The sequence below is a fragment of the Lactuca virosa genome, chromosome 8 (assembly GCF_052849685.1).
Source record: "Lactuca virosa cultivar CGN04683 chromosome 8, Lactuca_virosa_CGN04683_v6, whole genome shotgun sequence".
In the NCBI taxonomy this organism is placed as follows: Eukaryota; Viridiplantae; Streptophyta; class Magnoliopsida; order Asterales; family Asteraceae; genus Lactuca; species Lactuca virosa.
The window spans coordinates 120,111,350-120,136,986 of record NC_136433.1 but is presented as its reverse complement, the minus strand read 5'-3'; the positions used below and the strand labels follow the sequence as shown (position 1 = coordinate 120,136,986).

The 25,637-nt window shown below is 36.5% G+C and overlaps 1 protein-coding gene across 2 annotated transcripts; it reads left to right on the top strand.

The window, feature by feature from the left end:
- Positions 1-8,126: 8,126 nt before the first annotated feature.
- LOC145129733 (uncharacterized) lies at positions 8,127-10,342 on the top strand. 2 transcript variants are annotated; one of them, XM_079064511.1, is made up of 5 exons: positions 8,127-8,743; positions 8,828-9,020; positions 9,112-9,273; positions 9,379-9,849; positions 9,941-10,342. In XM_079064511.1, the coding sequence occupies exons 1-5, from the start codon at positions 8,127-8,129 to the stop codon at positions 10,217-10,219; spliced, it is 1,722 nt and encodes a 573-aa protein (XP_078920637.1). In that variant the 3' UTR covers positions 10,220-10,342. The 2 variants fall into 2 exon arrangements, with proteins under 2 accessions (XP_078920637.1, XP_078920636.1); XM_079064510.1 differs by having other exon boundaries at positions 8,127-9,020.
- Positions 10,343-25,637: the final 15,295 nt, after the last annotated feature.

Here is a 25,637-nt window from a genome sequence, read left to right as displayed (position 1 = left end):
CTAAAACTTAACTAACACTTAACAAAAATTATTAACAGCTAAGCAAATAAACAATCAACTAAATTCAATAATGGAGAGGACTTCTGTTTAGGTTCGAATCATTTGATCATATGGTTGATTTTATGGTAAATTTATCGGATTAAATTTTCATTGGCTACCGATTAGGATGATTAGGTTCATGTTCGCTATTGCTAATCCTTAGAAAACAGATCAAGTTAAACAATGGCCAGTTGTCTAAATTAATAAGTTCTCTAGTTAATTAATTCGGGTTAAGTAAGACTTGTAATGGTTAATTGAATTAATAATTCACTTAACCCCTTGTTGATGATTTATCACACAAGCTCACACATTAATTTACCTATTTTCTGGTTAATCCTAGTTTCACATTCGCTATTCCTAGGCATCTAACTATGTTGTCACATAAATCATATGAGGTAAGCAATTAAGAGATATTCATGCAACTTAACTACTTGTCAATTAACATAAAATAGTCATGGTTAATGCATAAGGTTCTTTAACAAGCTTAACAAAACAATATCACCAAATTAAATTAATCCTAACCATAAAATCAATCCATATTCACAAAATCATCTACCCTAAACAGAAGACAAACGTTTTAGTTCATAATTGCAGTAACAATCAACTCAAAAATGAAATTCATAAGTTTAAACATAATTCAATCAAAGGTTAAGTAAGAATACACTTGTATTGCCTTTAATCTTCCCAAAATCGAATGCTTAGACTTGATCTTTGAGCTTCTAGAGTTCCAGCAGTGCCTTAATCGCAGCCTAGCCTTCAAGGGTTTTTTCCAGAGCTCCTCAATTCGGGATTGTGACTCCTATTTATAATTTTCGGAAAACAGAGTCTACTCGTCGAGTAGACAACCGACTCGCCGAGTCCCTTCGTAGAATCCGTATGCGGCAAGGACTTTACGTATTGCTTCGCGAACCTTCGTGGGTACTCGTCGAGTAGACGTCCCTACTCGCCGAGTAGCTTCAAAATTTGACTATTTTCTTCTTTCTTCAGTTCCTTAGCTTCCGATCGCCTCTCCTTCTTCCTTTTGCTTCTGAGCATATCTTTTGGACTGAAAATACAATTTAAGCATAATTAAGTACCTTTTGTCCATAAATTGCAATAGATTAGCCAATAAATAACAAAAATCTATATTAAATATATAACTAAATATGCACATATCAATGATAATATATTTTATTCTTGAAACAAAGGTATATGATTTGTTGTTTACAAGTCAGTTGTGCATTGATAATACGTAAACACATCAGTAACTTGATGTTATAAAACATATTGTTGTGTGTGATTTGATGAGTAAATAGTGCAAGCATATAAGTCGAAGTTTATCCGTTCCTTTTACCCTAAACGGGGCAAAAGGGATATATGTGGGCCCCTTGATGATTTGATGATGACATCTAAAGCGCTTGGCCAAGCCTGGACTAAATTGATGTGTTCAATTAGTAGTCTGATATCAGTCATCATAAATCGGAAATCGGAAAACAAATCTTGGATAAAGAGATTGATTATAATCCATGTCTCATGTCAATACGATATCTCGTAGAACGGAGGAATATTTGATCACTTATCTCAGGACACGTCACTGACTGGGTTAGATTTCGACAGCGGCTTTTGGTAGCTACAATTTGCTAGTCAATTTTTGAAGTTATACTTGCAACTATAGTTATTAGACTTATCCAAGTGGGAGACTGTTGGATTAGGTGTCTAAGCCCATAACTATAATTGGTATAAACTTAAATTGATAGTAGCACAATCCTTTTGGGTTGCCTTCAAACCTGACAATTGAATAGGATAATTGTTAGAGAAGAATGATTTATTAATTTATTACTTAGTTAATAAATTAATTAGAAATCAAAATAAACGATTTATTAATGTATTATGGAAATAATATATTAATTAGAAATCATATTGTTTAATTAATATTTAATCAGAAATTAATTTGGAATTAATTTTTGGATTAAAGGAATTAATTGAAACTGTAAGGACTAAAATTAACAATGTTCAATAGTTGAGCATTGAGCAATTTTAGAACCTCCCTATGGAGGGAGGAAAAAATCTATATGCTCGTAGGGTTTCCTTGGGATCTAAGGGTGCCTTGGATTCCTTAAGGAGGAAGTTAAGGGATTAGGGTTATCTTGGATACACATGCCTTATCCAATACCTTCCTAGCACCTATATAAAACCTCCTTAGGGTTAGATTTCGTCCTTGCACTCCTCCAAAAGGCTTAGAGCCGAAATTCTTCTTCCCTTCCCTCTCTCTATAGTATTCCTTGGTTGCTTGAGTTTGTTTGTGAGTTATTAGAGGTGTGACACTTGTGGCGCTTGCTACCAAAGGTCTTTCACGCAAGGATTCAAGATTATTTACTATAACAATCTTAAAGGTATGTATTATAACCCTTTACTATGTGAATTTTGATTATACACTAGTGATCTAGGGTTTATACTTTGTGTTTATAGTTTGCATGTTCAATTAGAGAAAACTTATATCCAATAAAATTAGGGTTGCATGTACCCATATGATATGTTGTTATGCTCAAAACCCATCACGTTTCTTCTATGAGTTCCTCTTCTCAAAGGTGCACCAAGAACACTACAAAGCACATAAAAACACTTTATTTTTGCTCACAAGGCTCAAACTAGGGTTAGGGTTTCAAGAGAGGGTGTTAGAGAGGTGGAGGATAAGTATGGAATGGGTTTGGGGAAGTTAAGGAGCTTAAATAGGGCTCAAACAGTCAATGTACTCTCCGTACGCCCAACGTACATTGCTAACCCAAAAATCGTCCTAACATCAAACACTCATAACTTCTTTGTTTTAACTCCGATTTTGACGATCTTTATATCCACGGAAAGGTATTGAGAAGCTCTACAACCTTATATAATTAATTTTGACTTAAAATACATCTAACTAAAATCCATAATTCATAAAAGAAGTCTGAAACACTACTTTTCCCATTTTACCCTTTGACTCCAGAGCACAAACCGAACTCTTGGATCACATAATGTACCTTACCCACATCTAAATGGTTCTAAACATCTCTTTCCCAATGCCCAAAGCCTTATGATACTTGATCTTCGAGTCACAACCCTGAATTATGAAACGAATCGAAACAGGGTGTTACAAACATGGGTGGGTGCGTTACGATCAAACCAATGCCTCCCCCTTCGAACCAGAGGTACCTGAAACAAAAAACATAAACTGTAAGCACAAATTTTAGTGAGTTTGCCCAAATACCCCATACCATACAATACATACATAACAGTTAGAACATAACTTGGTCTATTTCACCCCCCTTTCAGTCTCTTTCAACATGTATTGGGTCTATCTCACCCCCTTTGGTCTCTTTAAACCAATACTGGGTCTATTTCACCCCCTTTGGTCTATTTCAACCGGTATCATGTCTATTTCATCCCTACAACTAAGCATGCAATCATATCAGCAAGAGATACAAAGACAACAAACACATACATGCATAACATTAAGTGTAACAAAGACAACTATCATCCTACACACATAATCCAGTGGGCTGACATTGGTGCCTTCGACCAACGAGTACAGTGAAGGAGCTCACCTCGGTCTACTGATAAACAAATAACACTCGGGCTGCTGAACTAGAACGTCCTCACATTAAACCATAAATAATAAAATCCTAATTGACCATTAGGCTATAATCCAAACCCAAAACGGCCCAAGGTCCAACAAGGCCCAAGAGACCTAAAGCCTACCATGGCCCAAAAGGCATAAGCTCCAATAATGGCCCAAACAACCTAAAACCCAAAAAGGATCCCTGGTAAGTACGCTAAGCGTACCACCAATACGCCCCGCGTACTAGATTGCGCCAAGAGAATCGGGGACCCAGACGCGTACGCTCGACGTACGTTCCAGTTAGCCAAATCACCATTAAGCACTTAATTCTTTAAGTACATACATCCATTTTGCAGATCTAGCTCTTGGGGAATGTCTTAAATGATAAAATCACCAACTTGATGCCTTTGCATGTCTCAAAGAGACTCAAGTCCAAGATTTAGCATTCTAGTTCCATCAAATGATCATTAACTCATGCATGGTTGATCTACAACCATTAAGATGCAAACTTTATGAACTAGGAACCTCGGAAACATCAAAAGGGACAACTCAAATCTTCTGGAGTAACATTTACTCACTCATGGGACCAAAATATGCTCAAAACTCAACTAGTCCTAGATCTAAGTATAGAATAGACAAGGTCAAGACTTTATACCTCTATGAAGCTGAAAATGATGGATGAACCCTAGATCTACAAGCTCCTACTTGATCAATGCTCATTCACCAAGCTTCTTCTTCTTCAAGATACACCAAAACACACACAAGCTTCTTTTTCTTGTTTTTCTTCTTCTTCTTCTTCTTCTTCTTCTTCTTCTTCTTCTTCTTCTTCTTCTTCTTCAAGATATACCTCTATGAAGCTGATAATGAGAGAACCTTGGGACATAAGGTGTTTAAATAATGTGCAAACCCTAAAATCTAAGGTTTGCCCATGGCTCACGTACGCCCAACGTACCAGGGGGCTTAACCACGTGTCCAACATCCTTCGAGGTACGCCCAACGTACCTTATGTACACCCAATGTACGAGGTCTTTAAGCAAAATAAATGAACATTTAATAACTAAGGAATTTACTTGAAATATTGGGCGTTACACTACTAATGTAATGAATCTTATACTTTTGAACTTCTACCAACATAAGTATTCAATCAAACAAGTGAAGTTTAAAAAAGGCGTAAATACTAGAAATAACAAGTTACTTTTTTAATGTAGGATGAGCAGGGCCGGTCTTGAGAATTCAAATGCCCAGGACGAGGCACAAAAAAAGGCCCTTACGCCCTAACGTGTGACGAATGAAATTATATAAACTGAAGTTTTTTAAAATGACGATAAGTTTCATAAATCTACTTTTCTTATGTGAAAGTGTGAATCATATGTTATTTAGAGAAGCAAACTTATCTTCAAATCACAGAAGGATAAACCCAACACTACTGAAATAAAAGTCAATTAAAAAAAACTCAGATGTAGGCATATAGCAGGATAATTTTTCATGCAAAAAGGATATCAAAGGGAAATGAAGGAACTAACCTGCATTCAGTTTTTCCTTTGCATGTTTACGTTTTTTTGTGCATAATCTCATATATTATATACACATTATAATAAACTCTTGTATTTCATAATGATCTATATATAGTAGTAGCAGGTGATCACCTAAATATATAAGAAGTTAATTAGATCAGGGCCTAATATGCAACTGTTTGTAAAAAAGTGAGAATCAATGGTGCTCATATGATTTTAGTACACAAAAATCTAACATTATTGTAGTCACTAAAATCCTAAATCGTATCATATCAATTTGTCCAACAAACTAACCAAATTTCTAATAAATGACATATTTGTCTCTCTTTTCATAACATCAATTGATTGTTATCAATGTATCATGTGTCTGGCATGGAAACTTTTCTTGTTATTTTAAACTATTCATTGGACACCATCTGCTACGAGCCACGTTCTTAACAAAAGCATTTTTTTATGAAGTGTTATTTAACACTACCCAACACTACTGAAATCAAAGTCAATAAAAAAACCTCAAACTCAATTGCACAATCCTTATCAGAAAACTTAAAAAAAAACAATTTCTAAGAAGCAGAAAGGAAGTAGGGCTTACAAATTTCTTAGAATTGATGTTCAAGCTTGGTTTGATTTGAAGAAATCGGGAGTTTGATAAGCTTTTGTTGATGAATCGAATCGTGTTGAACATTGATGTGTAATTGGGTTAGAGGAGTAATCCCATTGGTGCGTTTGAAACTGGTTTTCTTCTGGGAGTTGTGATTGTTGGTTTGGATTCATACGTGGTTAAGGGTATAATGGTGGTAATCGGGGACTAGTCATCGTGGTCTGTTGGAAACATGAGATCTTGCGGCGCAAAATGGTGAAGAAGGAGGCCGAAAGAGGAAGAACGATTGAAGTGCCTAAGTAAAAAATAAAAAAAAGCCCCCTAAATTTTGTGGGCCCTGTTCCACTGCCCAGCTTGCCCTTGCCCTACACCGGCCATGAGGATGAGCCTAAATATTAAAAATAACAATGTAATTTCTTTACAGTTGGTCTGTTGGTGTTATAAGTTCAATCTAGTCTACCGTACACAATACCAAAAAGTTAAAAAATTAAAGAGAAAAAAAACGACTCGGGGCGATGCCCGGACTTTTTACTAGTTTTCCAATTAAAACTTAAAATGAAAACCCTTCTTCTCTTTGGAAACCTTTTTTAAAAAAAAAAAAAAACTGAAAGCTGTTTTCGTAACAAAAAAAATTGTAAGTCGCTTTTAAACCCACATAGTTGATAATTTATTATGAGTCACTCGTTTTTTTTCCTTTTCGTGACTGCTATGAATACTGATGGAAGTGTAGGTAGGCATTATTTTAGTACGTATGTTACCAACCTGCAGATGGCATGTCCTTCTCTTGGGGGCGACCGTTTTGCACAAAAATACAACATACTAACATTAACATACATATAAGTATATAATATACCGTTAAATAAACAATAACATTATACAATAACTACAATTTTGTATATACTTTTTTAAAAAACATAATAAAAATATACATAGACATAAAACAAATTTAGTATATATTAAACGGAATATCCTCGCGTTTCAACTACTTATTATCTGGTAGTTATAAGTTTCAGCCTAGCTGGACCAAATACTTTTACCAAATTTAACAAAATATAAGTTTTTTTTGTTAGTTCATTTAATAAATCTAGTACAAATTATGATAAGTTTATAAAAATCACAAATTTATTATTGAGCTCTATAATTAAAAATGGTGATATTTCGTCTTTTTACAAGAAGTGATTGTCTGTGGCGGAGCAAACCGGACATACGACGGCAGCTGTGTGTGTTTTGTAAGATTCATTAATCATACATATATTCAATTATTTTGTTTGTTTTCCTCCCGTCATATTCATTGTGTTTGATCCTTTAACAAATAACGTTAAAAATAATATAACATAATGGTTTTAAATCATTTTTGCAATAACCGAATTAGAAAAATATTAAGACATGATTGACAGAGAAATCTTGCTATGCGATGGTGATGACGGTGGTCCAGCTACATGAAGTGCTACTACTTCCCCTGCTTCATTTAAATTTATTTTTTAATAAAAAATTATAATACAAAAAAAAAATACTGCTTTAATATACCAGGAAAGTCAAATGGCAATTTGGTGAGAGAGATAAACTATGAAGGGAGTGTTGTGGCATATAAGTAATTTTGAAGGGGGTATTATTGACAAAATCAATATCCCAAGGGGGGTTTCCAGAAAATCAGTTAGATTTCAACTGATTCACAGAAAATATAATAATAAGAATTATATGGAGAAAGGAATCAAAGAACGCGTAACGTAGCAGAAAACTCTCCGGGTCATTTGTCTACCACCGACGCGACCGAACCGGGTGCAAGTGACTGCCCACCTGACGACCCATATGCACCTCACCATCTTCTTCCACATGTACCCTTATAGCCATGAAAACGATAAACCACCTAAATATAAATATACACATTTACAAATATGTAGTCCACATTCCACTGACTTTTCTGAGTTACATTTACATTACATACACAGCTGCTCATCGGAAAATTCTTTATTCTTTCATCGTCTCCACTGCTCCATAGCTGATTCAAACCACACATAAACAATAGCTTCGGTAAATTTCGCTCTGTTTCTATCTATTTTTTGAAATATCTGTGACTGTGACTGTGAATGAATCAACATGATATATATATAGCTCATACCATTGCTTTCCATTTCATTTTACCATATCTTTATGTCGGTTATAATGAAGGATTGATTATATATGCTCTGTGATCAATGCTGATCAATGATGATTGTTTCTAACAGGAAGGTGTAATTGAGGATTAAATCATGTCCGTTCATCTTATGCTATTCAGATCTATTGTAGATCAGAAAATTATGATATTAGTTTACTTTCTCACTCCTCCGGCTATAGTCTAGAAACTTTTTAGGCATGTCGTTTTTATGTTCATTTTAATTGGTTTTTTTTTGGCAGTTGAAATATGTTAACTACGAAACGTTCTATAAATAACCAAACAAAACGTTCTACAAGGTTTGAAACCAGAGATACAAAGCTACAACAAGGAAAAGGAACCAAAACATTGAGATCAAAAGAAGCAGAAGCAAACAAGAAATCTCCCAACACCATAGCCAAACACTCTTATGGTAACTCCCCAAAAGTTTTAAAAGTTCATCCAAAACCACCATCAACTCCTTCGTCTATATCCTCTGAAGGATTTGATGATCAAGATCCTGGAGAATCAAAAGAAGCAGATATCTTGGACGAGTCCTCAAATGGGGTACAAACTGATGATGAAAGTGAAACGATTCATGTTGAAGAAAACACTCATCATGAAGCAAAAGAAGCTTTTGATCTAAAATTTGCACAAATGGAAACAAGAATTGAGAAACTTGAAGAGGAGCTAAGAGAAGTTGCAGCTCTTGAAGTTTCTCTCTATTCTGTAATACAAGAACACAGTAGCTCAGCCCATAAGGTGCACACCCCTGCTCATCGTCTTTCTAGACTTTATATACATGCAAGCAAGCGGTTGTCTATTGCACGAAACATTGTATCAGGGCTTAATATGATTTTCATGTCTTGTGGGAATGATGTTTCAAGGTACTTACTTCACTTTGCATTGATTCGTTATCTTTGCTTCTTGATATTGTGGACTGATATTGAATACCCACTTTGCATTTGCAGGTTGACTTTTTGGTGGTCAAACATTGCTGTAATGAGAGAAATGATTACCCAAGCATTTGAAAATAAACAATCCAATAAATCTGATTTCACGAATTTAGTTGATGATTGGCAAGAAACAAGAACATTTACATCTGAACTTGAAAAAATCGAGTCAGGGATCTTTTCACGAATCATCGAGTCTATTTGGTGTCAGGTACAAACTCTTTTTCATTATATACAACAATTTGTGACAAAATCGGCATTAAAGTTGTTAGTAAGTTCTTATCTTATGGATGTGGGTGCAGACATTGAAGCCTAAAATGCTTACAAATGAAGCAAATGCAAAGTTACCTGGAGACTTTTCCATTAATCTATGGCAAAATGCTTTCCATGATGCTTTCAAGAGACTTTGTCCTGTTCGTGCAAGGGGGCATGAATGTGGATGCCTCCCATTTTTGGCAAGAATGGTAAGTTTTGATGAGTTTTTTAGAAGATAAATAGTTGTTGATGCTACTGAAATGAATTAATCTGTCATCAATTTCATTAAGATCCTTCAAATTTTAAATGATCAGGTAATGGAACAGTGTGTTTCCATACTTGATGTAGCCATGTTCAATTCCGTTCTCCATGGTGAAATTCAATCCGATCATGTAACAGATCCTATTATCGATTCCAGAGTTTTGCCTATTCCAACAGGAGATCTAAGCTTTAGCTCAGGGGCACGACTCAAAAAAGCTGTTGGCAATTGGTCTAGATGGCTAACTGATAGGTTCTCAGTGGAGACTGATTCCGAAGAAACTTCTAATGAAGATGATGATTTTAAGAAGACTAAAACCGGTGAATTAAAATGCTTCAATCTCCTTAATTCATTAAGTTGTGTTCTAATGGTACCAAAGGACATGCTTACCGATAGATCAATCAGAGACGAGTTGTGTCCTTCAATAAGTCTTTCGTTGCTAGGGCAAATACTCCGCAATTTTACTCCAGATGAATTCTGTCCAGATCCAGTTCCGAACTCTGTATTGGAGGCATTAAATGCTGAGGTATAACCTTAAATGCTCAAATAATATTACGATTACATGTCAGAGACTTGTAAGAGCTCCTTTAACGCCGAGTCTGTATCATTTTGTGTAGTCGATCATTGATCGTGGATCATCGGAAGACGATTCGAGCGGCGTTCCGTATGCAGCTGCAACGATCATTTACAAACCTCCTCCGATCAATGTTGCTGAGAGAGTTTGTGAGGCAGGTGGAAACACTGAATTGAACAGAAAGGTGTATACGAGCGATGAGGAAGTTGAAGAGCTCGATTCATCGCCCACTTTTACAATCGGAAAATTCCCACCGTTTCCAACTGGTGAAGAAAACGGAATTGCGAGATACCAACTTCTTCGTGAAGTTTGGTCGTCTTGAGGCTTAACTCGATTTCTTGTGCGAAAAGAAAAGAAAAACCACTATCTTGGTGCATCAAGGCTCCTCAAAGATGGTTTATATATACTAACCTTTATTTTGAAATATACAGATTTTATCCGGCTTTTTAATTTTGTGAATAGGGTTTTGGATCTAATAAAGGGTTTTCTTGTTTAAAAAGAACATACAAAAATTTCATTTAAATATAAAAAATTATAAAAGATATAATGGAGGTCTTGCGCTAAAAATCCGACCCGAGCATGCTTCTTTTTAACCATTAATTTTTGTGATCTAATTGTAGATGATATCAAGGATAAAAAGGGTATATTTTGTGAAAATATACAAAAAATTTATTTTAATATGTAGAAAAAAAAAATGAAAGATGCCATCTACTTATTTATAGAAACATAAAAAAAAGTCACTTAAACATTTAATTTATTATCATTTATATCAAATATGATGTAAGCTTACTATTATTTAATTTGAATGTGTGTAAATTTAAAAATCCTTAACAGAAAATGACATTGTTAGGGATTTTTTTAAAATCAAAAACACTTCTATGAAAAGCAGTTATAAATTTAAATTTTAAAATAATGCAACCATCACCCTTGCCTTCCTCGTTTAAACCCCTTCGATGACATGCTCTTGTGAAATTCATTAACTTTTCACGATCAACGTTTTTAATTTTTATATTTCGACCACCCAATAGATTTTAGTTAGGGTTAATTTTTGTCACTGATGTTAGATAAGTGAGATTTTAGTCAGGATTAACTTTTGACACCATATTAAAAGTTGGTTGGTGTCTTTTCATGTTGAGAGGGTGTTATATCTCTCTTTCACATTTATGTCCTCCTTAATCTTTCAGTCTTCTTTTTAAACCATGTTATATATATATTTTTTTACTGTGCAAAAACAATATACAAATGCTTTTTGCAAAAACAATATAATTCCCATAACACCCAACCTTATAATTAGAGACGTTTTTGAACTTGGATAACCTTCTTCTATATCATCCCTTAAATTTCACATATTTTTATTGAAGAAATTATGTGAATAACGATTATTCTCTTTCTTTGCAACTATTTTCTTAAAAGAGTTTTATAATATAGGAAGCCTCTTTTAGAAGATAGATGAAGTTATACGTACGGCCAATTCGAGTTGGTCACGTGTATTTAACATGATTCATCGCCTAACTTCATAGCATTCATTGAGTTTGGGTTTTGACACACACCGCTCACCACACGCTACATAACTACATTGTACATTCTGCTTAGATTTCACATATCGAATAACTTTAACAGGTTTAATAATGAATATGTTAATATATAAGTTCTACTGAAACAATAATTTTGGTTTTTGGTTATATATATATATATATATATATATATATATATATATATATATATATATATATATATATATATATATATATATATATATATATATATATATATATATATATATATATATATATATATGGAAAAGTTCAATAGAGAACCATAATTATTGGTTCTTCAAGAAATCAAATCTTTTTTTCAATTTGTAAAGCTTATTCTTTATCGAAAAAAAAATCTAAAAATATCTAAATTCATATATTAACATTGTGAATGTGAAAAATATTTTTCGGATTCACCGTGTGAATCCGGATTCACATTGTGAATTTTCAAAGATTCACATTGTGAATTTGACGTAAAAAAAATCGAATTTGATATTATTGGAAAAAGGATAAAAAGTTATGAATTTCTGTATTTTTAGTTTTTTTTTGATAATATATATATATATATATATATATATATATATATATATATATATATATATATATATATATATATATATATATATATATATATGAGGTTCAATAGAGAACCATAATTAACCAATGAACCAATCTTTTTTTCAACTTTTAGAACTTATTTTTTATCAAAAAAAAAACTAAAAATACAGAAATTCATAACTTTTTATCCTTTTATCCTTATATATATATATATATATATATATATATATATATATATATATATATATATATATATATATATATATATATATATATATAAAAGAATAAAAAAAGGTTAAGAACCTTAAGAACCATTTTTTAAATGTTTTCATTAAGGACATTTTAGAGAAATCAAACATTAATATTATATTAAGTAAACTTTTCATTCCCTAACTTACAACTAGTTGTTACTTGTTCTTAGCAGCCGCCGGATCACCACTGGACTAGCATCAAATTCAATGACAATTTCGAGTCGTATTCACAACTTAATAGAACAAATATTGTAGTTCTCATTTCTTTGGTAATACTTTTTTTAACACATATCGTTTTATTTTGCAACCAAACATACATAGTTTTAATAAAAAAAATAGAATTATGTCTTGACAAATTCAATTTTCTTTCTTTAAATTTTAGATTTCCCTAAAAAATATATCGTGTATAAAGCATATTCACAGTTTAAAATATTGTATTCACAGTTTAATAAACATATTAATTCACTAATACATAGTTTAATATTTTCATGCATACATTCATTCATATTTTAACGTAAAATTTATATAAAATATATAACTTAATACAATCAATTTACAGTTTAAGACACAAAATTCACAACTTAATACAATTCATTTTGCAATTTAAAAAATTCAAAGAAGTTAAACTCTAACTCTACCATCACCACCAACTACTACACGACATCACCAGCCACATGTGCCACCATTGCAATCATCATTCCTTCTAATTTAAATATGTCTATAAAATCGTTAATTAGCAGCTTAAATACTATATTCACAATTTAATAAACCAATTAACTCATTTATTATGAGTTTAATGCAAAATAATTATAAAACTAATACCTTCGTACATATTTATACAACACGAAAAATAAATATATTCACAAGAAAACTAATAAAAAAACATTACACGTAAATCATTTATATTTTAACAGAAAATTCATTAAAAATTTACAGCTCAATACAATCAATAAAAAAATTAAACATAAAATTCACAGCTTAATGCCGTTAATTCACATTTAAAGACAAAAAGCCCAATTTAATACACAATATTCATAACCTAATATAGTCAATTCACAGTTTAAACAAAAAATTCACAGGTTAATGCAGTTAATTCATAGTTTAAAGCATAAAAAACATAATTTAATATATAAATTTCACAGCTTATTACAATATATCTACAGTTTAATACATAAAAAGTATAAATTCACAACCATATTTTCAACTTACAACTCTTAATATAGTTAATTCACAGTTTAATACAAAAAATTCACAGCTTAATACAGTCAATTCATAGTTTAATACACAAATTCACAACTTGATATAATAAATTCGCAATTTAATACACAAAAACTATACATTCATAATTATATTCTCAACTTAAAACTTACATTTCAAGACTTTAATTCACAGTTTAATAAAACAGTTTATGACACTCATTTACAGTGTTCATAACTTAAAGATGCTTTTCAAAGTTTAACATTTTTATTCACACAAATCATCAAACACCTTGTGTGCATCAAAAAAACCATTCACAATATTTATACAACTCAAACTATTCATAAAAAAATCACAGTAGGATTTAGGTTATTCACATATTAATACATAAGTTTTTATACTTATTCACAAATTAATGTACACAATACACTGTTCACAGTTTAAAATTTTCATTAAGGCAAATCATCAAACACCTTGTGTGCATCATGAAATAATTCTTGATTCTGATTTTTATTAAACCTTTAACACATAATAGGTAGCAAAGATGGAGTAAGATGTAAAACACAATTGTAAGAAGGTAAAAAAAAACTCACCTGAGCATCATCATAATGTACCTGGTGTGAAGAAGATGATGAGTGACACATTATGGCACATAGGTTGTTAGAACACCACCAAATCTCATCGATCTAGTTTTGCCACTCGCAGGATCTCATAGATCTGATCTCGCCTGTTGCTGGTGCTTGTGTATTTGGCCTTGTCGGTCATCAGTGGCGTTGTAGTCGACGTTGCTGGTGGCGATTAGTGGCAGAACTTACAGATCTGGAGGAGGAAGACGCTACTGGTGGTTCTAGTGGTTCTATAGTGTTTGAGTGGTGGTGGATCTTGTAGATCTGGAGTGGAAATCACAAATCCAAATGGCGGCACCGGTACAACTTGGATTCCGCCGGAACTCCTTTGTCTGAACATTAAATTTCATCGGAAATCCTTCCAAGTCTCGAGATCTCATCGGAACTCCTTCCATATCACCAGATCTAGCTGAAAAAGTTGTAGATCTGAATGAGGAAGCTGTATATCTAGCATAAAAATCATAGATCTGGAGCCGGATCTCGTAGATCTGCAGAAAAGAGTGTGTAGAAGCGGTGATGATGGATGTTCATACACGAAGGGGGTGGTGATGATGTGACATCGATGGTAGGAGGAAGATATTCTGATCAGAATATAAGAAAACACACCGTATCGGATATACTAGCGGTGGTGGAGACGTCGTCACTGGTGGTGGTGGTGGTGAAGCCTTCGTCACCGGTGGTGGCGGTGGTGCAACTGCTGAAGACAGTAATGGTGTTCATCATATTAGTGGTTGAAGGGTATAAATGAAGGTTTTTGCTCTAAATGTTGAAAGAGAAGAAGTTAAAGTTAATGGATCTTAGACCCATCAGGTGATTGTTTAATTATGAATTTAGACTAGAATTTGATGCAATTTACAATAATGCCATTCGTTTTTCTAAACAAGTGACAGAAAAAATGCCCTTTAAAAGATTTGTAAGCATGTATATGAGATATGACTAATATACATTTTAATTATAAGCTAAAAATAATGGTTCTTAATCTTTTTTGCTTCTCATTTGATCTTCTCTCTCTCTCTCTCTCTCTCTCTATATATATATATATATATATATATATATATATATATATATATATATATATATATATATATATATATATATATATGCCCTTTCAAGAGGATGGACGATAGAGACAAATTTTTTAAAGGGGCCCAAAACTTTTATAAACTTTATTATTATTATTATTATTATTATTATTATTTGTAACATCTCAAATTTTAGACCAAAATTTTCATTTTTAAAACTTCCAAAAATATAGTTTCACAACCAGATCAATTACAAGTCATCTCAAAACCACAAATATCATAGTTATCATAGTACACAAAAGATCATGTCCCAGCAGTAAATTCCCACTGCGTGTGTACAATCAGATCTTCGCTTTCCCGCGGTCCTGAGAAGTACCTGCCACATACAAATCAACAACTGTAAGCACAAAGCTTAGTGAGTTCCCCAAGATACCACATATAACACGACATAAGTAAACAGCTAAGGGTTATCTGCAACCCTAGGACTATCAGGAGTCCCGGTAAGCTAACAGCACACTCGTAAGGTTATCCGCAACCCCTGGTTGGCTATCAGCAACCCCAGTCACCAACAATTATCATATCATCACATCACATAACATAACAGCTAGAACCAACATGTCATTATATTAAAGCTAGCCTACCATATAGGTAAGAGTAAGTGAGAAGACCCACCTGACACCGACGACACGAAAACCTAGCACCCGAACTACCGGATCTAGACTTCGCATAGTTAACAAAATAATTATCCTTAATTAAAATTAAGGTCCAAACCACTCACGAGTCCAAAGTCCACGGTCAAACCTACTAAGGGAAAAAAGGACCATTTTGCCCTTCCCTTGACCCCAAAACCCTAAACTTTGACCAAAGGTCAAAGTCAACAGAAAGTCAACACCCAGTGAGTACGCTAGGCGTACTACACCTAACGATGGGCGTACAGCTAATCAAGCATGCGACGGGGAACAGCCATACTACGCTGCGCGTAGTCAGGAGTACGCACGATGTACTCTCTAGATCTCCAAATCCTTTACTAAATGTCTTAATTCGTTAAGACATTAAACCCAACTTCAGATCTGACTAATTTAAAGCTTCTTATTCCATAAAGTCGTGGGCTTTAAGCCTATGCATGGCTATGGGAGGCTAAAACATTATTTCATCCATTCCAAGCTACTTTACTCATGCATGAGTCAAAAGTAAGGATCAAGGAAGCATTTTTATCAACCTAGATGCCTTAAGATGCATGAAAGGACAACCTAAACTTTCTGGAGAATCCCAAACTCAAAAAGGTCCAAACTTGGGGACTTAAGCTCATAAATCTTACACTAAAGAGATCTAGAAGAACACTAGCCAATGTATAAGCTTTATACCTGAAAAAGATGCACAAGGTGGGAAGTTTCTGGATCTCTAAGTTTGATCACACACACAAGCCACAAACACGAGATTAGGGTTTTAGAGAGGGTTGGAGGCTGATAAGGGTGGCTAGAAATGAGACCATAATGTTCTTTATATAGGGTCAAATGAAATATTAGGGTTTGCATATGAGCCTAGTACGCCCAACATACCCCTGGGTACGCCCAACGTACTAGGTGGCCTTTGCGATTCTGCATGGTGCATGAGTACGCTGCTAAATGTACCTTATTTTGGGATGTTACAATCCCCCCTAAAATCAGACTGCGCCCTCGAAGTCATCTCCCGAAAACAGCTCTGGATATTGCTCACGCATCTCGGACTCGGGTTCCCATGTCCACTATGATCCTCTACGATGCTGCCATTGAACTTTGACCAAATTCACGACCTTGTTCCTCAAGGCCTTCACTTTCTGATAAAAAATAGACACATGCCTTTCTACATAATTCAGACGATCATCGACCTGAATGTCTTCCAAGGGAACCACAGCCGCCTCATCGACTATACACTTCCTCAGCCGGAATACATGGAAGGCATCATGGATCTGAGTCAACTCCTCAGGTAGATCAAACCAGTTGGGCACCTTGCCCACACAGGACAACACTCGCTTCATAAAGCGGATAACACCCTTCCAGGGTGACACCTTCAGGAGCACAAAATCATCCACGTGAAACTTTAACTTAGAGCGTCTCTGATCCGCATAACTCTTCTGGCGGCTCTGCGCAGTCAAAAGTCTCTGTCAAACCTGATGTATAAGCTTAGTCGTCTTGAGCACGACTTCTGTGCTCCCCATGGCCCTCTACCCCACTTTGCCCCAATAAATAGGAGTTCGACACCTCCGACCATAAAAGAGCTCGAACGGGGGCATACCGCATGATGGTTGTTATTTTAAGAGAACTTAGCCAAAAGAAGATAGGAGTACCAACTCCCACCAAAATCAATAACGCAGGCGCGCAGCATATCCTCGAGCGTCTGAATCATCCGCTCGCTCTGCCCGTCTATCTGCGGATGGTATGCGGTACTAAAATGAAGCCGGGTACCCAACTCCTCATGAAATCTCTTCTAGAATCTGGAAGTAAAGCGCACATCCCGGTCAGAAACAATAGATTTCAGCACCCCATGCCGAGCCACCACCTCACGAACATAAATCTCGACCAACTTCTCTGCAGAAGAGTTCTCACTAATGGCTAAGAAGTGACCGCTCTTCGTCAAATGATCCACTATCACCCAGATAGTGTCAACACCCATCGCAGTCCTCGGTAGCTTCTTAATGAAATCCATAGTAATCTGCTCCAACTTCCATAGGGGAACCTCCAGAGGCTGCAACTTGCCATGAGGGCGTTGGTGCTCTGCCTTGACCTTCCGGCAGGTCAAACTTCGCTCCACAAACCATGTCACATCTCTTTTCATACATGGAAACCAATAATTATGATTCAGGTCAAGATACATCTTTGTGGCTCCTGGGTGGATAAAAAATCTCGATTTATGGGCCTCCTCCATCAAAATCCGCCTTGCCCCACCTGCATACGGTACCCATACCCGCCCATGAAGAGTCAAAAGCCCTCTACTATCCATATCAAATGCCAAAATCTAACCGATCACCCGCTCACTCTTACGATTTTCTTCTTTTATGGCCTCTGACTGTGCTTCCTTAATGATCTCTAAAACTGAAGTCATCACTGTCATCCTCATACATACATCTCGCATCAGGGTACTCGCTGCCCTTCGGCTCAAGGCATCGACCACCACATTAGCCTTGCCTGGATGATACTAGATTTCACAATCGTAGTCCTTCACTACGTCCAACCATATCCTCTGCCTCATATTCAAATTAGGCTTATCCATAAGTTATCTCAGGCTCTTATGGTCCGTGTAGATGGTACACAGAACACCATAGAGATAGTGGCGCCAAATCTTGAGGGCAAAAACCACCTCCGCTAACTCCAAATCATGAGTGGGGTACCTCACCTCGTGAGGCTTCAGCTGTCTCAAAGCATAGGCTATCACATGCCCTCTCTGTATCAACACAACACCCAATACCGTAATGTATGCATCACAATAGACTACGAAATCCTCAACTCCCTCCGGGAGGGAAAGTACTAGGGCCTCGCACAACCTCTGACAAAGAGTCTCAAATGATGCCTGCTTCTCAGGCCCCCAACTAAAGGCAACATCCTTTCTGGTCAACTTGGTGAGATGAACAACAATCTTGGACAAATCTTTGATGAACCTCCGATAATAGCCTGCCAAACCAAGGAAGCTCTGAATCTCAGATGGAGATCTCGACACCTCCCATTGCATCACCGCCTCAATTTTGGCTGGGTCAACCAAAATACCCCTCTGATTGACGAGGTGTCCCAAAAACTGAACCTCTATGAACCAGAAATCACATTTGGAGAATTTGGCATAAAGCCTCTCCATCCTCAAAACCCCAAGAATCTATCACATATGCTCCTCATGTTGTTCCCTAGTCTTCGAATATACCAGAATGTCATCGATAAAAACGATCATTGATCGATCCAACATGGGCATACACACCTGGTTCATGAAGTCCAGGAACGCTTTCGGTGCGTTGGTGAGCCCAAAAGGCATCACCACAAACTCGTAATGCCCATAACGAGTTCGAAAGGCCGTCTTCTGAATATCCTCCTCCCGTACCCTCATCTGATGATAGTCGGACCTCAAATCAATCTTGGAAAACCAAGACGCCCCCCTGAAGCTGGTCAAAAAGATCATCTATCCTCGACAAAGGGTAATAGTTTTTCACCGTTAGCTTGTTTAGTTCCCGATAATCAATGCACATCCGGTGCGAACCATCCTTCTTCCTGAAAAAAAGGATCAGAACTCCCCACGGAGAACTGTTTGGTCTAATGAACCCTTTCCCCAACAGCTCATGTAGCTGAGAGGATAATTCTTGCATCTCAGGAGGTGCAAGATGGTACTGTGCCTTGGCGATCGACTCCACACCCGTAATCAGATCGATCCGGAATTCCATCTGCCTCTCAGGAGGTACACCTAGTAACTCCTCGGGAAAAACATCAGGAAAATTACATACCACCGAAACATCAGAAACATAAGTCGATCCCTTCTTCTCAGCCCGAGTATCCACCACATATGCTAGAAAACCCATACACCCATGATGTAAACTCTGCCTTGCACTGGCGGCAGAACAGAAGGCTGATCCCGATCTAGTACCCTCGCCATAGATAATCAACACTCCCTCACTAGGATCTCGGACTGTCACTAACTGGCGCTTGTAGTCGATCAGAACCCCAAACCGGCTCAACCAATCCATAGCCACGATCACACAAACATCCCCCATCGAGATAGGGATGAGGTCTATTGGATATCCAACACTGAAAATCTCTGACACACAACCCCGATAGATATCCATAACTGAGACAGGCGGCTCGTCCAGTATCGAGACCCTCAAGGGCCTACTCAAGGTCTCTCACAGAATACTAAAACTGTGACTAAAAGATGATGACACAAAGTACCGACTCGCACCCGAGTAAAATAGCACAAGCGCAGGCACAAAATTCACAAGGAACGTACCTACACAATTGACAATATAAGCAGCATAAATAAATCAACAGAAATATAAGGAATACATACCAGCCACGATATCTGGAGCTGCACGGGCCTCCTATGCTGTCAACTGAAAAGCTCTGCCCCGAGCCTTCGGTGCCTCGGCCTTCCCCTGTCGGCCATCGGTGATACGCAGTGTCGCTGGGGTGGGAATCTGAACCGCCCTAATTGTAAGTTGTGGACAATTGGACTTCGCGTTGCCCGTCTGGTTGCAAATGAAACAAACTCAAAATATCTTGGGGCATTCCCTAGCCATATCCCCTCCTTCCCACACAGGTAGCAAGCCAACTCGGACCGACATGGTCCCTCGTGAACCTTGTCGCACTTCCCGCAAGTGTGGCCCTTCTGGCCTCCAGCTCTCTGATCAGCGGGCTTAGCCCGCTTAGTCGTCAGTTGCGACTGTACTGGCCACCTGTCCCTACCCTGGGTCTCCCTCTCCTCCCTATCCTGAGTCTCCATCTCGATCTATCTCCTCCTGGAATAGGTCTGCAGCTCAGCCAATGTCCTATACGTGGTGTTCGCCACAAAATCCCTAATATCCCTCCTCGGAACACTCAAATACCGGGCCACATGAGCCTGCTCCGTCGATACCTGCTCAGGGCAAAACAAATCCCTCTCATGAAATATCCTGGTGATCTCAGTCACCGTCTCTGTCTTCTGCTTGAGAGACAGAAACTCGTGGGCTAACCTTTCCCGCTCAACTGTGGGTACAAACTCATCCCTGAACATTGCGGTAAACCTTTTTCAAGTCATCGCAACATGCTCTGCAGGCATGTAGTCAGCGGTCACAAACTTCCACCATTCATTCGCTCCCAAGCGAAGCAGGTTCAATGTGAATCGAACTCTCAAATTCTCCGGACAGGAGCAGGTATAGAAACATTCCTCAACATCAGAGATCCATCTCATTGCGAAAATCGGACCCTAGGTCCCATCAAACTCGGGTGGCTTCGTGTTGGTGAACTCCCAATACCATAAGGAAATCATCAACACAAGATAAACACATATATCGACTCCCACACCCCTACAAGCTTTTTAGTCCCTTAAGGTTATTCCCCGATCCGCGTACAGATCTGGTGCTTTTAATAGTACGGGCCCAATACTACCTTCCACGCCAATCTGTATTCGTCTTGGGTCGTACCCTCGAGACCCTAAGAACTCTACCTCTTCATATCAGCTATGGACTCGCCCTACTGGTTCCTGAGAACCTCAAACATACGTCTAGATACTAGCTCTAGACCACTCCCAGCACTGCTTTACCTCACGAGATCTCCACTACCCTCGCCATTTGCCTCGCGTATGCCAATTGTACATAGTATGAGACTCGATGGACATTCGAATAAATGATCCTACCTCAAATCCACAACTAAACGAGGAACATGAAGAAAGGCTAAATTGGGCATTCTAATGCTATAAAATCCTAACTATGTGCAACTAATAAGCATACGCCAAACAAATAATAAGGCAGATTCGATCCCAAAAGGAATGAACTCCTAGGCTAAGGCATCATTAATTAGGCAACATTTCATACTGTTTCAGAAAGATTCCTTAGCCTACCCCTAGCTAGCATGCAATCCTATTTGCTCATAATACAACATATCTGCTCTGCACTACTAATATGTAAATTGAGGTATTTTGGGAAACTGTCGCTCGAGCACTGGTCGATTGTACACACTTCTTCTCTAGGTTTTTCCTTCAGTAAAAAGTATTCATTTCTTATTAAGTTCTTAAAAATGTCCAAACCCACCATTTGAGTTTGGAATCACCCAAAGGTTCGTCCAAATCCCTCAAACCAGGGTTCTGATACCAAATTGCAATACCTCAAATTTTAGACCAAAATTTTCATTTTTAAAACTTCCAAAAACATAGTTTCACAGCCAGATCAATTACAAGTCATCTCAAAACCAAAAATATCATAGTTATCATAGTACATAAAAGATCATGTCCCAGTAGTAAGTTCCCAGTGCGTGTGTACAATCAGACCTTCGCCTTCCCACGGTCCTGCGAAGTACCTGCCACATACAAATCAACAACTCTAAGCACAAATCTTAGTGAGTTCCCCAAGATACCACATATAACACGACATAAGTAAACAACTATGGGTTATCTGCAACCCTGGGACAATCAGCAGTCCCAGTGAGCTAACAGCACACTTGTAAGGTTATCCGCAACCCCTGGTTGGCTATCAACAGCCCCAGTTACCAACAATTATCATATCATATCATGACATAACATAACATAAGAGCTAGACGCAGCTGGTCATTATATTACAACTAGCCTACCATACAAGTAAGAGTAAGTGAGGAGACTCACCTGACACTGATGACACGAAAACCTAGCACTCGAACTGTCGGATCTAGACTCTGCCTAGTTAACAAAATAATTATCCTTTATTAAAATTAAGGTCCAAACCACTCACGAGTCCAAAGTCCATGGTCAAACCTACTAAGGGAAAAAGGACCATTTTGCCCTTCCTTTGACCCCAAAACCCCAAACTTTGACCAAAGGTCAAAGTCAACAAAAATTCAACACCCAGCGAGTATGTTGGGCGTACAGCTGATCAAACATGCGACGGAGAACAGCCAAACTACGTTGCGCGTAGTCAGGAGTACGCACGACGCACTCCCCAGATCTCCAAATCCTTTACTAAATGTCTTAATCGGTTAAGACATTCAACCCAACTTCATATCTGACTAATTTAAAGCTTCTTATTCCATAGAGTCGTGGGCTTTAAGCCTTTGCATGGCTATGGGAGGCTAAAACATCATTTCATCCATTCCAAGCTACTTTACTCATGCATGAGTCAAAAGGAAGGATCAAGCAAGCATTTTTATCAACCTAGATGCATTAAGATGCATGAAAGGACAACCTAAACTCTCTAGAGAGTCCCAAACTCAAAAAGGTCCAAACTTGGGGCCTTAAGCTCATAAATCTTACACTAAAGAGATCCAGAAGAACACTAGCCAAGGTATAAGCTTTATACCTGAAAATGATGCACAAGGTGGGAAGTTTATGGATCTACAAGCTTGAACCTTCTTCTTCAACTATAAGAGCCAAGAATCACTCAAAACTTGCAAAATCACACACACAAGCCATACACACGAGACTAGGGTTTTAGAGAGGGTTGGAGGCTGATAAGGGTGGCTAGAAATGAGACCGTATTGTTCTTTATATAGGGTCAAATGAAATATTAGGGTTTGCATATGAGCGTAGTACGCCCAGCGTACCCCTGGGTACGCCCAACGTACTAGGTGGCCTCCGCGATTCTGTATGGTGCATGAGTACGTTGCGCGTACTCATGCGTACGCTCCGCGTACTAATTTGCCAACTTTTCTCTTTTAGGGAATAATTTGATACTTTAGGGAAAGATTCAAGAGTGATAAATGCAACTTATTTTGGGATGTTACATTATATGTATATATATATATATATATATATATATATATATATATATATATATATATATATATATATGTGTGTGTGTGTGTGTGTGTATGTGTGTATGTGTGTGTTTAAATGAGAACATTTTTAAATGGAAAACAATTGAGAACAAATCTGAACCACTAATTTTTAAATATTAAATCCATCATATTTTACCCAAACTCTCTCTCCCTCTCTCTCTCTCTCTCTCTCTCTCTCTCTTTCTTTTTCTCTCTCTCCCTCTCTACTCTCTTTCTCTATCTACATATCTCCATCATATTGAAGGTAAATCTTGACTATCGTCATGTTCGCCGGAACCACCGTAACTTCGCCGAAACGACTTTAACGTTGCTGCAACCACTGGGCGACTGTCTCTTCACTCTCTTCGGATTAGCTTCTTCGCCACCTTTCTCCGGCTCCCACCGTCGGAAACTACCTCCTCCGCATCTCCTCTTCCAGAACCACCACCAACATCGGCGACGACATTGTTGTCTTCCACAACCGACAACAACAAATCGATCTGGTTCTACTTCTTTTTGTTTCCACCTCTCCGATCTGACGAAAGGTTTCCCGATCTGGTCTAGTTTCCCGATCTCTCTTTCCGATCGACAGATCTGGTTTCACCTGATCTAAAGAAGAAGAAGGTTATATGTTTCACCGACCACTGTTGCCGCCATCGGATCTCCCGACATCGCCATTTGGTGTGGATTTGGTTTGCTCCTTTTAACCCTCTTTTGATGCGTAAATCGTATTATGAAACTGAATCACGATTAGTCATGACAATGTTATTGGTTGTGAAATGTTTTAAGCTTTTAGGGGTCACGATGTGAAGGAAATTAAAAAAACAGGCAATACAAGTTAGTGATATGAAATTGCTTGAATCATATGGCCAATTACCGATCAATTATGGTGCGTGGGGTTTGCGGATCATAAAGATAAATTTGAGCTATCTGATGCTTTAATCAAGGGTCGCATGTATATTGTTGTATTATGTGCTTTTGTAGACTCCTAATTTGCATGGGCTAGTTAGAAAAAAATATAATTGATTTTCTTTATGTTGGTTAGTGTATATTAGTAACTTTATAATTATTATATTTTGAGATAGTTCAAGATTTAAATAACCTCAAAAGATGAGGTTATTAGAATATTAAAGTTTGAAAGGAAACATAGTATTGGTTGGGAATAATTACTAGGTGACACTCCTAATGAAAAATTCAAAAAGTGTTATTGAATAGTGAAAAGTACATACCCTACTCTTCTTTTATAATAATAAAAAATATCAAAATAAGAAACTTTGATGTAACCATTCAATGACAAAAATAAATAGTAACTTTTGTTAGTATGGTTGAAAAGCACACCAATTTATTTTGAAATTACAAAGACTATTTACTCGTCACTCATTGTTTATGTTTTCTTTATTCAAGGGTAGTATCACAAATAAATAAATCATATATGATTATATGTAGACAAGACTCGCTTTCAAATGTAGACAAAGAACAACTATTGAATTGCCAACGCAAAATCAAATCTTGTTCACATAAATCATATATGATTAAATACATATAATAAAGTTTGATTAAATACATATAATCACATGTGATTAAATATATGAGTACAAGTAATGAATCGAAAACACAAAAACGAATATTATCCATATAAATCATATGTGATTAGATATATATATATATATATATATATATATATATATATATATATATATATATATATAATCACAAGTGATTGAATAAACAAGAACAACTATTGAATCGAAAATTCGAAAACGAAACTTGTCTATATAAATAATATGTAATTAGATACATATAATCACATATGATTTATGTGATTAAATATATATAATCACATATGATTTATGTAATTATATTTATTTAAATACACAAGAACAACAACTGAATCACATATGATTTATGTCGACAAGATTCGTTATCGCGTTCTCGATTCAATAATTGTTCTTAGTCAACTTCAATTTAATGTGATTAAATACATCTAATCACATGTGATTATATGTATCTAATCACATATGATTTATATGGACAAAAAAGAATATTATCTATATAAATCATATGTAATTAGATACATATTGTAACGTCCCGAAAATCCAAGGTAAAATTTTCATTTTTAAAA